Genomic DNA, 18,372 nt, shown 5'->3' with positions numbered 1-18,372 from the left:
TGGTAGAAGCTGATTCTAGCCATTGAAATCTGTGCTGGCAATTAACCTACTAACCCCATACGTTTTTGGAGGGTGGGAGGAAACTGAAGCACTGGGATAAAACTTATGCAGGTCACAAGGAGAATGTACAAACTCCTTACAGACAGCGCCAGATTTGAACAAGCATCGAGCAAACCGTGATCAATATCCCTCAATTCTTGCATATTAATTTAGTGACTGTTGATGTTTTTTAAAGGATATAATGGTGTCTGCTTCCACCCCTATCCCTAGCAGCCTATTCCAGGTGCCTACCATTCTCTTTGTTAACAAACTTAACCCTCCTCCCACCCACCTCATCTCAGATGCATGTCCTTCAAAATTTGACATTTGTGTCCAGGATAAAATATTTTGTCTATGCCTCCCACAATGTTATAAACTTCCATTAGCTCTTCCCTCAGCTTGCTGGGGACCAGCAAAAGTTTGTCTAACCTTCTACCCCATAGCTTGATCCTCTAATCCAGGCAGCATCCTGGTAAATCTCTTCTGTTCCCTTTTCAAAGACTCCACAATCTTTCCGGTAATGAAGGTAAAAGAATTCCACATAATACTCCAAGTGTGGACTTACCACAGTTTTATACAACTGCAACATGACTTCCTCACTCTTGTAATCAATGACACAACCAATAAAGACAAACATGCCCCACACCTACTTAACCACTTTACTGAGTAAAGGTTTTAGTGACGCCAACCGGGTGAGAATGGGATTATTGCATCTGGCTTGTGCTTAGGATATGGAGAGGATTGATGACAAAAGTGGAACCCCCACCCCCCCCCCCCCAGAGCTCTGTGAAATCCAATCAAATTTGACCAACAACAGCTTATCTACATAAATTTAGTAAATTAATGCACTTCCCTTGGGCAACATGTTAAGGTGGTGGAGGGCAGGAGTAGAAAAAGATAGAAAAGTAAAGGTAGCAATTACCTATTGGTAGAATCCTTCCAATGCTCTGCCCTAACTTCTGTAGAAGATTGGCAGGAGCCCAAATAACTCCTTTGCATTGTACTGAGTGACAGATGAGCTGGAAAACCTATTTGCGGATTCAAGTATAACTCTATAAACAATTTAAAGTACAAGATAGTGTCTGCCATACACTACAATGCACCATCAGGACCATTGTTCAATTTATTTTGCTATTTTCCCAACATATTTACAGAACTAATTCATATATTTGTCTTTTCAAATGTGTTATTTAGCAAACAGAAATTAAAGCATGGCTACAGCCTATTGCATATTCTACCAGGGGTTTTGTAATTTGAATTTTCCCAAGAATATGTAAATTTAAACTTCTTTAATGCTTTTGGAAATAAGTGAATATTTGCCAAGTGGATGTAAAATTGATGGGATAGGACAGCTGCTATTCTAATTTACTTTCCACAGAATTCTGTGTGTGTTGCACACTTTGTTCCCTGTCATGTTGATTTTTATCCTCAGTATTAGGATAGAACATTCAGCCCTCGATGTTGTGCCAACCCATATATTCCTTAAAAAAGTACTAAGCCCTCTCTACCCCGTAATCCTCTATTTTTATTCCATTCATGTACCTGTCTTTCTTTTTTTTTCTTTGGCTTGGCTTCGCGGACGAAGATTTATGGAGGGGGTAAAAGTCCACGTCAGCTGCAGGCTCGTTTGTGGCTGACAAGTCCGATGCGGGACAGGCAGACACGGTGCAGCGGCTGCAGGGGAAAATTAGTGGGTTGGGGTTGGGTGTTGGGTTTTTCCTCCTTTGCCTTTTGTCAGTGAGGTGGGCTCTGTGGTCTTCTTCAAAGGAGGTTGCTGCCCGCCAAACTGTGAGGCGCCAAGATGCATGGTTTGAGGCGATATCAGCCCACTGGCGGTGGTCAATGTGGCAGGCACCAAGAGATTTCTTTAGGCAGTCCTTGTACCTTTTCTTTGGTGCACCTCTGTCACGGTGGCCAGTGGAGAGCTCGCCATATAACACGATCTTGGGAAGGCGATGGTCCTCCATTCTGGAGACGTGACCCACCTGTCTAAGAGTCTTTTAAATGCCCCTAATGTCACAGCCTCTACCATTGTCCCTGGAAAGGCATTCCAGTCACACACAACTGTCTGAATAAAAACTAACCCCTGATGTCTCCCATAACATTCCCTCCCTTCACTTTGTACTCATGTCCTTTGGTGTTTGCTATTCCTGCCCTGGGTAACAGATGCTGACTGTCCACCCTATTTGTGCCTCTTATAATCTTGTAGAACTCTATTGTCTCCTCTCATTTTTCTACACTTCAAAGGTCCCAGCTCTGCTAACTTCACCTCATAAGACTTGTTTTCTAATCCAGCTAACATCCTGTTAAACCTCCTTTGCACTCTCTCCATAGCCTCCACATCCTTCCTGTAATGAGGTGACTAGAACTGAACACAATACCCTAAATGTGGTCTCACCAGAGATTTGTAGAGTTGCAACATGACCTCTCTACTCTTGAACTCAATCCCCCTATTAATGAAGCACAACATCCCATAAGCCTTCTTAATATCCTATCAACCTGCATGGCGACCTTGAGGGATTTGGATTCCAAGGTCCCTCTGTTCACCCACACTCTTAAGCATCTGACCCTTAAGCCTGTACTCAGCCTTCTGGGTTGTCCTTCCAAAATGCATCACCTCACACTTATCTGGATTGAACTCCATCTGCCACTTTTCTGCCCAACTCTGCATCCTGTCCATATCCTCTTGTAACCTTCAACAACCTACAGCTCCACGCACAACTCCTACAACTTTTGTATCATCCGTAAACTTACTGAAGCATCCTTCTGCCTCTTCATCCAGGTCATTTATAAAAATCACAAAGAGCAGGGTCCCAGAACAGAACCTTACAATATTCCACTTGTCACTAACTTCCAGGCAGAATACTTTCTGTCCATTACTACTCTATTTTTTCTACCTGCAAGCCAATGTTTTATCCACACAACCAAAGTTCCATGGAACACATGCCTCAAGACTTTATGAATGAGTATCTCATGGGGGACCTTGTCAAATACCTTACTAAAATCCATGTAGACTACATCTACTGTCCTACCCTCATCAATTCTCAAAAAACTCAATTAGGCTTGACCTTTCCTTCATAAAGTCACACTGGTTTTCAAGGATTGCAGAGGGATTTGGGCTGCTTAGAAAAGTGGGCTGAAAAATGGCAGATGGAATTTAATGCTGATAAGTGTGAGGTGCTTCATTTTGGTAAGAAGAATCAGAATAGGAAATACGTGGTAAATGGGAGAGCATTGAGGAATACAGAAGAGCATAAAGATTTAGGAGTAACGGTACATCGTTCCCAGAAGGTAGAAACTCACGTGAATAGGGTGGTGAAGAAGGCTTTTAGTATGCTGGCCTTTATCAATCATTGCATGGAATATAGGAGTTGGGAGGTGATGTTGAGATTGTATAAGACGTTGGTGCGGCCTAATTTGGAGTTCTGTGTGCAGTTCTGGTCGCCTAATTATAGGAAGGATATAAACAGAGTGGAGAGAGTGCAGAGAAGGTTTACCAGAATGTTACCTGGGTTTAAGCATCTAGAGTATAGGGAGAGATTGGACAGATTAGGTCTTTATTCTTTGGAGTGTAGAAGGTTGAGAGGGGATTTGATAAAAGTATTTAAGATTATGAAAGGGATAGACAGAGTGGATGTGGATAGACTATTTCCGTTAAGAGGAGGAAAGATTAAAACAAGAGGACATGAGTTGAGAATTAAGGGGCAGAGGTTTAGAGGTAACATGAGGGGGAACTTCTTTACTCAGAAAGTGGTAGTCGTGTGGAATGAGCTTCCGGGGGAAATAGTGGCGGGGGAGTCAATTGTATTATTTAAGAAAAGGTTGGACAGGTATATGGATGAGAAGAAGATGGAGGGTTATGGGCATTGTGCAGGGAGGTGGGACTAGAAAGGGGTGTTTGGTTCGGTGCGGACTAGAAGGGCCTAATGGCCTGTTTCCGTGCTGTAATTGTTATGTTATGTTACTATCCTTGAGTAGACTGTACTCCTCCAAATGCTCATAGATCCTATCCTTAAGAATCCTCTCCAATAGATGGCACACCACTGACAAAAGACTCACCGGTCTATAATTACCAGGATTCTACTACTTTTTTTAAACAAGGAGACTACATTTGCCATTGTCCAATCCCCTGGAACCTCCCATGCAGCCAAAAAAGACTCAAAGATCATAGCTACTGCTTCAGCTATCTCTTCCCTTACTTCCCACAGCATCCTGGGGTATATTGCTTCAGGGCCCACTCTTGATGTTTTTAAGAAGATCTTACACTTCCTCTTCCTTTATCTCCACATTGTCCAGCACACAGGCTCGTTGAAGGTCCTTTTCTCTTGTTAATACTGAAGAAAAGTATTCATTTAGGAGCTCCCCAACCTTTTCCACCTCCAGGCACATGTTGACTCTTTTATCCTTTAGCAGTCCCACCTTCTTAACAGACACATAGAACACTTTGGGGTTCTTAATCTTACAAACTAAGGCCTTCACATGTCCCCTTGAAGCTCTCCTAAGTCCTTTATAACCATATAACCATTTACGGAGTGGAAACAGGCCATGTTGGCCTTTCGAGTCCGCACCGGTTCAGTGACTGGCGGTACTGAACACAAGATGGTGTTCACAGAACACCTTAAATATTTAGAGTGTTTATTAAGCTCTTTCCTGGCTACCATATACTTCTCATGAGCTCTTCCTGTTTCCAGCTTCCTAAATCTAATATATGCTTCCTTCTTCCTCTTGACGAGCTGCCTCACCTGTTTTGTCAACTATAGTTCCCTTTTCTTACCATCTTTTCCTTGTCCAAACGGCACAAACCTATCCTGAACCCAGTACAAGTGGTCCCTAAATTTCTTTCACATTCATTCTGTGCTTTCTCCATTAAACATCTGTTTCCAATGCACTCTCACAAGTTCCTGCCTCATTCCATCATAATTAGCCCTTCCCCAATTAAGCACTTTCCTGTTTTGTCTGCTTTTATTCTTTTCTATAGCTATGCTAAAGCTCAGGGAGTTGCAAACAATTGTTTAAATGTGCTATTTTGCTGCTTTAACTTTTTGAGAGCAGTTGTAAAACAATGATAGAAGTACGTATATAACTCAACAAATATCTTGCATGACAAAATTACAGAAGAGCATGAAAGTGATGCCTGATATATAATGTTTTATTTGTGTTTTTAAACAGTTGGAACCCATGATGTGGAACGTAACACAAGGTATAATCTTAAGTGGAATTTTCTTACATACATCCATATTCTGAATAGGGAGAACAGGTTCTGTAAGGATATCCGTTATTGTAGGATCAGTTAGATGCTGTAATATAAATTCAAAAGGTGTGTAGGGAAGATATTTAGGGTCGGTACATCTTCACTCCCCATAGAGGATACATTAATAGCTCAAGGTATTGGAGGGAGTATATTCTCTGGCAGCTTCCATTACACACCAGCTTCTGCGTGGAAAAAATGTTCCTCAGATTCCTTTTAAATCTTTCTCCTCACCTTAAACTTATGAATTCTAATGAAAGACTTTCCCGACCTGAGGAAAAGGCTGACCATGCCCCTCATGATTTCCAATGCTCCACTGAGAAAACACCCTTGCCTATCTGGCTTCTGCTTATAAATCAAGCCCTCCAGGCCTGGTGACATCCCTGTGAATCTTTTATGCACCCTTAATGATACCTTTCCGATAGGTTTGGTGACCAGAACTGTACACAATACTCCAAATGTGGCTTTACCAAAGTCTGATACAGTTGTAACATGACATCCCAACTCCTGTATTAAGTGTCCTGACCATGATGGCAAGCAAGCCAAATTCCTTCTTCACCACCACTATGTTGCCACTTTCAGACTTGTACCCCAATGTCTCTCTGTGCTCCAACATTCTCCAGGGTCCAATAATTTACTGTGCATGTGGTTTCTTCATTTAACTTGTCAAAATCCAACACCTTGCACATCTGAATTAAGCTCCATCCGCCATTCCTCTGTTCATTTACCCAGTCAATGAAGATTCCGTTTTCATCTTGGACAACCTTTTTCACTGTTCACAACACCACCAATTTTAGTGTCATCTGGAGAAGGGAATAAAATGTAAGTTTACCAAATTTGCTAAATGATATGAAAATATATGGAAGGGCATGATGTGATGAGGACATTGTGATTCTGCAATGGGATTAGATAAGAGTTATAGGATAAAAACCTGGCTAGCAATAGTGTAACATGCACAAGCGTGAGATTACTCACTTTGATAAGAGGCATCAAAAGTCAGATTATTTTCTAAAGGAGAGAGATGACAATTGAGTAAAGGGATGTAAGTGTTTTAATGCATGAATCACAAAAAGTTAGAAGACAGGTCCAACAAGTAGTAAAGAAGGCAAATGTATATTGGTCTTTATTGCAAATGGGTTGGAATTTAATAGGGAAGTTTTGTTACAAATGTACAGGGTGTAGGTGAAGACACATCTAGGAGAACAGGAGTGGAAGAGATTTTGATTTGGGATAACAGATGATAAAAATAAATAAATTTTTTAGTTTTAATGTTCACGGGGTAAATAATACAATTAAAAGGAAAACATTAAGTTATATGAAAAAGATGAAAGTTGATAATTGCATTTTTACAAGAAATTCATTTCACAGAAAAAGAACAATCTCAATTAAAAAGGGATTGGGTGGGCCAAGTTATCACTTCATTTTTTAATTGTCAAGCAAGAGGGGTGACTAGATTAATTAAAAAACATTGCCAGTAAAAATTTTTGATTCTACAATATATCCTGTGGGGAGATCTGTTCTGATTAATTGTCAGATATATTCCAAAATGTATACACTTATGAATATTAATGCACCAAATGTAGATTATGAAGATTTTATAAAGAATGTTTTTTTTTACTTTTAGCAGAAGTGCAGGAAATTGTTTTAATAGGAGGAGATATTAATTGTCTTGATCCATTATTGGATAAACCAGTAATAAGAACTAAAGCGACAACAGCTATATTAAATTTTATGAAGCAATTAAATTTAGTTGATATTTGGCAAAAGTTGAATCCTAAAAAAAGAGACTATTCTTTTTATTTGCATAGATATGATTCTTTTTGGAGAATAGATATTTTATAAATTATCAGCACAGTTACAAGGAAGGATTTCTAAAATTGACGATAAAGCAAGAATACTTTCTGATCATTCACCACTTTTATTGATATGTTCAACTTCAGAGCAAGGAAATATGCTCTATAGATGGAGGTTTAATACTGCATTATTAAAAAGAGTAGATTTTTGTGATTTTATAAGAAAGCAAATTCAATTATTTTTAGAAGTTAATTTTAATTCAATAGATAATAAATGTACTATTTGGGATCATTAAAAGTATATATAAGAGGTAAAATAATAAGTTACTCAGCTAAAATTAAAAAGGAATATATAAAGGAGACAAATCAATTACAACAGGACATAGGTAAATGAGAAAAAAAGATCTACAAAGTAATCCTTTTGAATTAACGGGATCAAGGTTGTCCATTATCACCAGCTTTATTTGTTTTAGCAATAGAATTGTGAGCTGAAATAATAAAACGAGCTTCAAAGATTGTGGGTGATTAGGTAGAACAAGAATATAAAATAAATTTATTTGCAGATTATGTTTTGATTTATATAACAGGTTCTTTAAATTCTTTGCAACAACTTAAAATTAGAATAAAAGAATATAGAGATATATTGGGATATAATATAAATTGGGAAAAGAGTGAGATAATATCTTTAGTTAATGGAGATTATCAGAAATGTAAGGAAGTAATTGAATCTAGATTTCAAGATTTTGGAATAAAATATTTAGGTATTCATTTGCAATCAGATTTGACAAAAAACAAATCATTTATTTTATTAAAGGAAATTAAAGAAGATTTGGAAAAATGGAATATGTTACCTATTTGATGGGTAGAGTAAATTGTGTTAAGATGAATATTTTTTTCCCTTGAATACAATATTTATTTCAATTGATTCCAATTTCAATTCCTCAAATTTTTTTAATGGAATTAAATGTTTGTGTTACAATACTTTTATGGAAAGGAAAATGACTAGTGTCTCTTTGGTGAAATTGTCATGGAAATATGATTTACAAGGCTTAATGAATTATTATAAAGCAGCACAGTTGAGATTTATTAATGTAATGTATGAGTTAAATAATGTTCCAACATGAGTATATACAAAACTTAATAAAATTGGAGAAACTAATCCACAACATTTTATTTGTAAATGGAACAAAAGATTGTTAATAGCAAATAAAGAAACACGCATAATGAAACATTTAACTGAACTTTGGAATAAAATTGATAAAGAGATTGGAGGAAGAGGTTTAATGTCTGGAAGAACATCTTTATTTCAAAATAGACATTCTATTCTCTATGGAAAATAAATTTTTAAATATTTGACAAAATTGTGGTAATAAGAAAATTAAAGATTGTTTTGAAGCTGGGAAATTTATTACTTTCAGTAGAATGAAGGAAATTTTTTACCATATTGGAAAATACAAAATTTTGTTATTATCAAGTTATGAGATTTTGTGAAATTTTTGGTCAAGATTTAGTATTACCTCTGGAGACAGAAGTAGAACTATTATTAAATAATAGGGATGTAAAGAAATTTATTTCAGAGATGTGTAAATGATTACAAAAGAAGGCTTGAAAAGAGGGTGTTCATATATAATAAATGGGAGGTAGATTTAAACAAGTAAATAGATGAATATAAATATATAGATAATGAAAAGTACAATAAATGTGAGATATCAGTAAGTTCAATTTAATTTTATTCATCAGTTATACTTAACATCACAAAAGTTACACAATTTGAATATTTATTCAGATTTATGTTTTAGATGTAGACAAGAAGTTGGTATTTTTTTTGCATTCGACTTGGCAGGGTTCCACAATGAAAACTTTTTGGCTTGATTTGGGTAATTTATTAGAACAAATAACTGGAGTTAGATTCCCACAGGATCCAATGTTATTTTTATGGGGAGATTAAACCTAAATTAAAATTGAATATGTATCAAGTAAAATTTGTTCAAATCGTTTTGGCAATAGCTAGAAAATATATTGCTACAACTTGGAAGTCGGATATTTATTTGGGAATGGATAGATGGCATGCAGAAGTTCGGAGTTGTATTCCACTTGAGAAAAGTACTTACAATTTAAGAGATAAAAATCATGTATTTTGTGAAATATGGAGCCCATATTTACAAACTGTTGGTACTAAAATTTAAATGAATCTCAAACATTCCCTTTCTCCTATTGGTCTCTGCATATATATATATATATATATATATGTAAGTTTAAAAATATTGGAAAGTTAAGTGCTCCTGTTGTGGTTTCCTTGACTTTCTTTTTTGTTTTTTTTTAGTTTGTAGAGGGTTGGGGGAGGGTGTGGGAGGGGGATTTAGAGGATTTTTTTAAACCTTTTTTATATATAAAATACCACATGTATTTGGATTAAGTTTGAAATATTGTGATATATTTATTAACTGGTTTTATATTAAATAAAATTATTTTAAAAAGTCTTTGGTAAAATGTGCTGGCTGGTGTCATAAATGTCTAATGACCACTTGCTCCTCTGCTTCATGCTAATTAAACTGACTGCAAACTCAGGCCTGGAGACTATCTTCAAGTAACCATTAGAACTGTTCCCACTGCAAATTTTAGCATTTAAATATTAGCTAAAAGGTGATGTAGTTTTATAATTCTTTATATTTGGCCAAATTCTCATCTCCACAAATTGCTGTTGCAGTGATCCAAATAATGATGATATCCCAAGTTCAGAGGTACCTGGTAAGGAAGAACAAAACATATTTTTCTTCCATGCTTGGGACTGGCTTGCATCTATAAATACTTTTCTTATTTTCCTTCCTTGAGCCTTCGTGCCAGCTGCATCTCAATTTAACATACGTGTTATTTACTTACAACCCCCCACTTGTTTCTTCGAAATCAGGCTTTGTAACATGACACTGTTTATGCTTTATTTTTGAGTGTAAGGAAATTGCTTAACTTTAACCCCTGCAACATTTAATGCCGTAAGATGTATTCTTCAAATCTACATTCCAAATTTTGCAGACTTTGCTGTGCTCCACATCTATGTATATACACAATAATGAGCTCTTCTAATTTATTCAGATTTTCACAAATCTTAATTGTTTTTTTTAAGAAACTCAAGATCCTGTTCTGATGAAGTCAGAGAACAATGATGACGGCACAAAGGAACCTGCTGATGGTATTAATGATAAGTGGTCTTATTCCTAAAGAAAATTGACTCTGTGATGTGACTCATTAATGACATTAACCTCCAACTTCTTTGATGGCCTCCCCTAAAATGTAACACTTAATTCCATTTTCATGCTCGCGTTTTCAGTTTTCTTTGGGTCCTAACATCTCGAGGATGGCAAAAAGATGTATTATTCATACATTCCTGTAACAATGTGCCTTAATGTGAAACAAACCATGCAAAGTAAATGTCTCTTTTAGAATATTTATTTGGGCCATTTCTGAGAGTTATAGAAAATGGGTCTCTATAATGTGCTTAATCTGTTGCCGTTTTCCAAGAAGGGGACCGGTGCTAAAATTAGTTATGATGTTAAAACTAGGGAGTGGGAGTAAAAACATTTGTTTCACTCAGTCTATCACCTTACATAGTATTTCTCTTTAACCAATATCCAATGATTTATCACCGTCAGCAAACAGCCGATTGCATTCAAGGTCTAACTCATGTGAAATTTTGAGATGAATGAAATAGTAGAGAAAAACATGTCCTTGCACAACCATTACTCATTGTCCTTGAGAGAGGAAGAAAATAAAGCATTTTGCTATCTGCAATGGTATCACATACTTTGTTATAATCTTCTACTGGTAAGATTAGAGTGAGTATCTGAGATCACACATATTTACGTTTTCAATTGTGCAATTGATATATTACTAATTATGGGTTTCACCAAACCCTGAGGTGTGATTCCCTTTGCAATAGTTAAAATATGATCTTCTAATTTTACCAAGTCATATCAGCATGTGGGTACTTCTTAGCTCAAATAACTTCACTCTATAATCCACACAAGGTAATAGTAATTTTTAAATGATCTTCTAATTTTTCTATTAGCACATACCAGACAGCAGCAATAGAAATTAGCCCAGAGTGTTATATTTAAAATAATATTTTTAATTATTAATTAACAATAATATAACACTTTATCTAATTTAGCTAAAATTATCTACTTAACCCCCAACTATGCATGAATATACTTATGTATGTATGTGTTGAATACCCAAGCCACACCCCCACCAACAAAGAAAATTTTGAGCTGCAAGAGCAAAATTTTAACTGCCACCTAAAATGCTTGAAATAATACATTCACTATTTATATGACATAATTTTGACAAATATAATATTTTTCAGTAATGTTGCAAACTTTTAACATCTTGAAAGGCAATTAGCAATTACATTATCATTGCCATGAATATGAGTTATCATTAAATCATATTCCTGTTGAATTAAACTCCAGTTTAACAATTTTATATTTTTGTTTTTCATTTTACTCAAGAACACTAAGGGATTGTGATTGGTATACACAATAAGTGGTCCTTGAGCTGTGCAGATGCAACCACGAAATGCTGCAAAGCCAGGACAAGGGACAATAATTATTTCTTCATAGATGAATAATTCTTCTGATGTTTATTGAATTTCTTGGAGAAGTAAGCCACTGGATGGTCAACATCATTGCAATCATTCCTTTGTAATGGCACTGCTCCTGCAGCTTCATTACTAGCATCTACTGCTAAAGAAAATGGCTTCTCAAACTCAGGTAACTTAACCACTGGCTGGTGACATAAAATGGCTTTCAGTTTATCAAGTGCTTCCTGACAAAGTGGTGTCCAATTAATATTTTCACCCTTTGTCAAAAGGTTTATCAAAGGAAGGGCTATATCAGCAAAATTTTTACAACCCTTTCTGTAATACCTTAACATTCCCAAAAATCTCCTAATAGCTCTCTTAGCCGTGGGAATGGGAAACTCAGAAATAGTCTGAATTTTTGCCTGGACAGGTGCCAACTTGCCTTGACCAACTACATACCAAAGATAAGTCACAGTAGCATGGCCAAATTCATTTTTAGCCAAATTAGGGTTTTAATGGTAATAATAAAGTAAATTAATATCAAGTTACAAGAAGCAAATAACAATGAACAAAGTATATATGAACCCATGTTACTAAATGGAAAAAAGTTAAAAAGAACATATATTCCTAAACTAAGAATCAAACTTGTTGGCCAAGTTAAGGAGTACACTACTAATAATAACTATGGGATTGTTAAAAAAAAGCAGAGATAGTTAATCTACATATTTTGAAAGGAGTTAAGAAAAGGACCCCAAAGAGAAAGAAAGTTAAGATCCATTGCAGTGGTAAAACACATTTTTTTTTTCTATGGCCAGACATGCCATCACATCTGACAACCATGAATGGGATGGACAGCTTCTTTCCATCTCAGCAAAATGGCCCTTCTAGCAATGAACTTCTGAGGTGGAACATCTAATAATCCCTTAACATTTATTCAATCTCTTGATCTACCAGTTTGCGCTTTTCCGTGTACATTCGTTAGGGATATTGTTTAATTGGGTTGGCATCTCCAACATCAACATCATGGCTAACTATTGGAGTTCTCTTAGTCATATCTGAAAACAAGTTCCTAAATTTTACAAATAGCTTTTTCATTTGTTCCTTTTCCTGGCACTGAAGATGAGCTAACTTAGCATTCAAATTTTGCAAAATATCCAAATTGGATAGATGAACTGGAGACAATGTTTTGTTTGAAATGACCCTCACAAGAGTCAGCTTGTGCCATCTCAGGGTCCCTCCGGTGAAGGCTGTTTCTTGGTGCCAGCCAAGTTCTCAAAATAAGGTTTTAACACATTGACATGGCAACTCTGCATTTTACGTCTCCCATCAGGTGTTGTAACTACATAGTTAACTTCATTCACCTTTGACTCTATCTCATACGGGTCTGAAAATTTTGAACTAAGGGGATTAGTATTTGTTGGGAAAAGAAATAATTCTTCATCCATTTCTTAAAATAATATCCAACCGGCACTTTCTTAATTTTCTCCTCAGAGAGAGTGACTTTCCTTTCGTCTTAGCAAGATCATGATCTCTGTTCTAACCCACTATAAACTCTATTCGGGACAACGAGAAGTCCCTTCTCTAGGATTTACCACCAGAAGTCTGGTCCAAATTGTCTGCACTGGCAAGCATTTTAGACATAGCTCACATCACCACACAGGCTGAATATAGATCCAAATCTGTCATTGTTTCCTCAATTACTGGGTTGGCAGTCAACCTTACCGTAGGGACAACTTTACCCTCTGCAAAGTCATTTCCTAATTTGTTTTCTAACTTTCGTGGATATTCCACATTATTCCTCTGAAAGGTTTTACTTGGCACAAATTTAACCCTCTGAAAGACTCCACTTGGTACAAACTTAGCCTGTTGGTTAAAGTGTACCTATCCACTAATTCAGCAGATTCCTGCCCAGTTTCCATTTCTTTTTCAAACTGTCTTTGCCTCTCGGCTTTCTCCCTTCTAAGTTTTTCTAATTACAGCTCAAACTGCTTTTGTTTCTCCTCAAATCTCTTTACCTCTCTCCATCTCAAAGTTTCTCTAATCAAAATTTTTCTAACTCAAACTGCCTTTGTCTCTCAGCTTCCTCGTTTTCAAATCTCCTTTGACTCTCTGCATATCTAAGTTTTCAGAATTCAATGTGTTCCACTGATGATTTCTGCATACGGGATTCACGCTGGAGAAATTGTTTTACCTCCTCCTCTCCAAACTTCCCTTTTATTACACAATAGTCACCCTAAATTTCCTGGATCTCTGACTTTTCCATCGATTGTTTGACCACCGCAAGTTCCAACTTTTGTGCAATAGTCAAGAACTCACTCTTTTTTGCTCCCTGCAAATCTGCAAGGCTGGGCAAACCCACAAACTTCTCAATGTCCGTCGCTGCTATCATTCCATACACAAGTGTTTTATTTGGTTTAAAAAAATTTAATCAATCAATCAAATTGAAAATTAATCAATCACTTGGCTCCCAATTTAGTGCACAATTTTGTTATGTACCAGACAGCAGCAATAGAAATTATCCCAGACCATGCTATATTTAAAAGAATATTTTAAATTATAAATTAACAATAATATAACACCTTATCCATTTATCTAAAATTATCTACTTAATCCCAACCATGCGCGAATATACTACAGCTCAGGCACTATTCTTAAAAGGCAGTTCAAAGTTCAATGTTGACATTTAGTCTTTAAATGGAGGCAAAGATGTTCACGAAGTAGGTGGGAGAGACTGGGGTGACACTCTGTTTATAAAGTCACAAAATCCTTGTCAAGATGTTTCCAGAGAAATATCCTTTTTCGATGAGTGGCAATCCAAACTTCCCTTCTCTTTGCATAGGGGTCATTAAGGAAGTGATTTTCACAAAGCTTCCAGAATCCCTTTCTTGGGTCAGCCGAATCGCAGTATTTCTTCTGCTTCCAGAACCCTTTCGTGGGTCAGTCATTCAAAGTGACCTTCCCTTTTGGTCACAGAGTGGTATACTCATTCCCTTTCACACGGAGAAATCAGACAAATTGTCTATCAAGGCTCTTCAGTACAATATCCCTTCAAAGGATGCTTCTCCACGTGCTATCTCATTAAAATGGCCCCTGAGCAAACAGTGCACTATGTCTTCAACATGCTGGTCACATGGTTTCTGCACCTGTGATCTAGGGACACTGCCTTGCTTCTCTTAAAAAGTATTGAATTTAGTACAGTACATGCTGTCCTCAGACGGCCAGCTCACAGTCACTCTCCCATATCTTGCAGGGCTGCCAGCTTGATTTGTTCTCTTAAAGTGACAGTCCCACTCAAAAACAAAATCAACTGAAAACAGGAGCATGTAATACCATTCTTTTCAATCATAACTGCATCTTGCACAATAGCTTCATAAAAATATTTAATTTCACAAGACAGTCTACTTTCCAAACTGCATAAATAAGCAGCAGGATTTATCTTAAGAACTTGTAGGCCTGCTAAAATGAATATGAATTACTGCACAAATGCATGTGATTTTATTAATTGTGGATTACTTTTTGACTCTCCAGGAGAAATGGAGGAACTCCACAAGAATGAAGATGAAAATAAGACTGCAATCGAGGTCAGGTACTTTTCCCTTTATTTGTGCAGTAAACCTGTTGGAAATTAGAATATAAAAGAAGTCAAGTTTATTGTCATATGATTTCATATGCACAGCCCAAAGAAAGTGTTCTCCAGTCCTTGGAAATAAGCTGTTCCTCAGCCTGGTGGTGCTGGCTCCGATACTCTTATATTTCTTTCCTGATAGGAGTACCTGAAAGATGCTGTGTGTGGGGTGGTGGAGTTCCTTAGTGATTTTGTACACCCTCATCAGACAGTGATCCTGGTAGATCACATCAACGGGGGGAGAGGATTGGAGGTGAGATCCCAGTGATCCTCTCTGCCACTTTTATGGCCCTGTGGATTGACCTCCGATCCATTTCTCTGCAGCAACCAGACCACACTGTGATGCAGCCGGTCAGGATGCTCTCGATAGAGCTTCTATAGAAGGTAGTCTTGCCTGCTTCAGTCATCTCAGGAAGTGAGTCGTGTTGCACTTTCCTGACAAATGAGGAGATGTGTGGCCACGTTAGGTCACAAGTTGAGTGGACTCCAAGGAACTTGGTGCTCTCTACTCTCTCCACTACAGAGTTATATGAAATACGAAAGCATTTACAATAATAATATCCACACCATAATTAAGTGATTTAACTTGGTTGCCTCAAAGAAAGGCTCATATATTATGTTTGCTTTGGAATATGCACATTGCAGTTCTATATGTTTTTTCAATTACTATTTTAATGTTATTGGTCTTTAAATTCTTCAACAACTGCAATTGTAAAAAAAAATCACTCATCTGGAAAGAGACAATGTACAAAGGGGAAAAAAATCTGGATCATGACATGACATGGAAGCAACTGGAAAAACTACTAATTTATAACATCTGTTATGAAATCCAATGTCAGGAAGAGAAGAACTTGGTGACGGAACAAACACAAATTGAAGTGTCAACATGGATTTCTTCTGCGTTATTCACATCAGTGCACTGATCTTTTGAAGTTATTAACTTGGTGGAAAGGAGTTTCTAAGGATGTTATCTACATGGGATCTGGTATAGGCATTGAGTAAAGCTAACGCACAAGAAATAGCTGGACATGACAATGCAAAGAAATGGAAATAATCAAACCAGCTGTGGTGCACTGTTGGCCAGAATCAGACACACACAAAGATAAAGACTGTGCAACAGGCTTTAATCCACAAAGAATTCCACAGGGCCAGCCTGGCTGTGGCTGCAGCAACTCTGAGAGAGGCCTCGGGAGGCCGGTGCAGGCTTATATCCCGGAGGGTGATTGACACCAGCTGTGGTGCACTGTTGGCCAGAATCAGACACACACAAAGATAAAGACTGTGCAACAGGCTTTAATCCACAAAGAATTCCACAGGGCCAGCCTGGCTGTGGCTGCAGCAACTCTGAGAGAGGCCTCGGGAGGCCGGTGCAGGCTTATATCCCGGAGGGTGATTGACACCCGACTGATTGACAGCCGGCCAGGTGTTGTCCTGTCCCCTTACACTCCTGCAGGTACAGAGGTTTCCCCCTTCAGTAGGCCGGTGGTGTACCACCACATTTCACCCCCTTCTTTAAAATTGTCCTGGGGGGGAGGGGGGCAGTAACAAGGAATCGGACCCACTATGTACATACAAGTTTACAGGTTGAGACGATTCGGCGGCCACTGGGGTCTCTATGACCGTCGTAGGACTGGTTCCTGGTCATGGTCAGAGGGGAAGTGGGGGGGGGGGCTGGCGGCAGGGGTCTGTGTGGCTGGTGTGGTGCCACATGGAAGGGTGGCCAGGGTTGATGTATGCAGGTCGTATTGGATGGGTGGGGGGGGGCTGGTTCGTCTCCTAAGGCTGAAGCGGGCCGCTGGTGGTCAAGGAGGCCCTGCGTGCCCCATAGCTGCATGGGGAAGGGGGTGTATGCCCGGTCAGCGTCATCCTGGTTTGGAGGGTGGCGTGGTGTGGTGGATGCTCCTGCTGGTGCCAGGTCCCTGGTTGAGACCGTTTCCTCTCTGCCACTGCCAAACCTAACGTAGGCGTAGTTATGGTTTGCATGAAGGAGGAAAACCTGCTCCACCAGGGCTTACGCAGAAGCACCAGTCCCGGGGATGTGAGCCGTGCTGGGAGTGACATTCCAGTCGCCAACCTCCTGGGAAATAAGAACAGATGTTCATGAGGGGTCTCGTTGGTAGCTGTGCACAGCAGTGACCGAATGGCATGGAGCGCCTCGGGCAGGGCGTCCTGCCAGTACTCAATGGCCCACCCTTTTGACCCGAGAGCCTGGAGGACTGCCTTCCAGACCACCCCATTCTCATGTTCCTCTTGTCCATTGCCTCTTGGGTTATAGCTTGTCGTGCAACTGGTCGCAATGCACCTCGCCATCAGGTACTGGTGCAGCTCGTCGCTCATGAAACTGGTCGCTGTGGATGAAGGCGGGGTAGCCAAACATGGTGAAAATCTGCCCCAAGGCCCTGATAACGGTGGCCGTGGAGGTGTCCGGACCAGGGATGGTGAAATGGAAGCGTGAATACTCGTCTACTACCGTGAGGAAGTAGATGTTTCAGTTCGTGGAAGGCAGGGGCCCTTTGAAGTCCATGTCGAGACGCTCGAAAGGCCGAGTAGCCTTTACAACATGGGCCTGGAGAGGGGAAGAAGTGGGGTTTACACTCCGCACAGACCCGACAGACCTCAGTCATGTCCCTGACGTCCCTGATGTATGGCAGATTTCTGGACTTAACGAAATGGTACAACCGGGTGACGCCCGGGTGGCAGAGGGACTCATGCAATGCCTGCAACCTGTCGTCATGCATAGACGTGCAGGTTTGAGAGAGGGCATCAGGGGAGTCATTAAACTTCCCGTGGCGGTACTGGATGTCATAGGTGTAGGTTCCCAGCTCGACTCTCCAGCGCAGGATCTTGTCGTTCTTGATCTTGCTCTTGTGGGTAGTGTTAAACATGAACGCCACAGCACGCTGGTCTGTGATGAGCGTGAATCTCCTGCCGGCCAGGTCATGGCGCCAGTGGCAGACTGCTTCCACAATTGCCTGGGCCTCCTTTTCAATGGCAGAGTGCCCTAGCTCGGAGCCATTGTTTGAAAGCCACTGTTGTAATCATTCCAAATTGACTCGTTATGTGCACGGTTTCACAACTCCAATGGGAATGG

At 38.9% G+C, this 18,372-nt stretch overlaps 1 protein-coding gene across 2 annotated transcripts in view; it reads left to right on the top strand.

The window, feature by feature from the left end:
- LOC138739581 (uncharacterized) overlaps nt 1-18,372 on the top strand; it is a 36,484-nt gene that overhangs the window by 10,595 nt on the left and 7,517 nt on the right. The window contains exons 4-7 of one of the 2 annotated variants that reach the window (XM_069891913.1): nt 5,209-5,239; nt 9,788-9,828; nt 10,202-10,267; nt 15,185-15,237. In XM_069891913.1, the coding sequence (XP_069748014.1) occupies nt 5,209-5,239; nt 9,788-9,828; nt 10,202-10,267; nt 15,185-15,237 (191 nt within the window). Of the gene's footprint in view, nt 1-5,208; nt 5,240-9,787; nt 9,829-10,201; nt 10,268-15,184; nt 15,238-18,372 lie in introns of those variants that run through there. The other variant, XM_069891914.1, reaches the window with a different exon arrangement.

This window comes from Narcine bancroftii, chromosome 7, assembly GCF_036971445.1.
Source record: "Narcine bancroftii isolate sNarBan1 chromosome 7, sNarBan1.hap1, whole genome shotgun sequence".
NCBI lineage: Eukaryota > Metazoa > Chordata > Chondrichthyes > Torpediniformes > Narcinidae > Narcine > Narcine bancroftii.
This window is presented reverse-complemented; position numbering and strand designations above follow the sequence as displayed.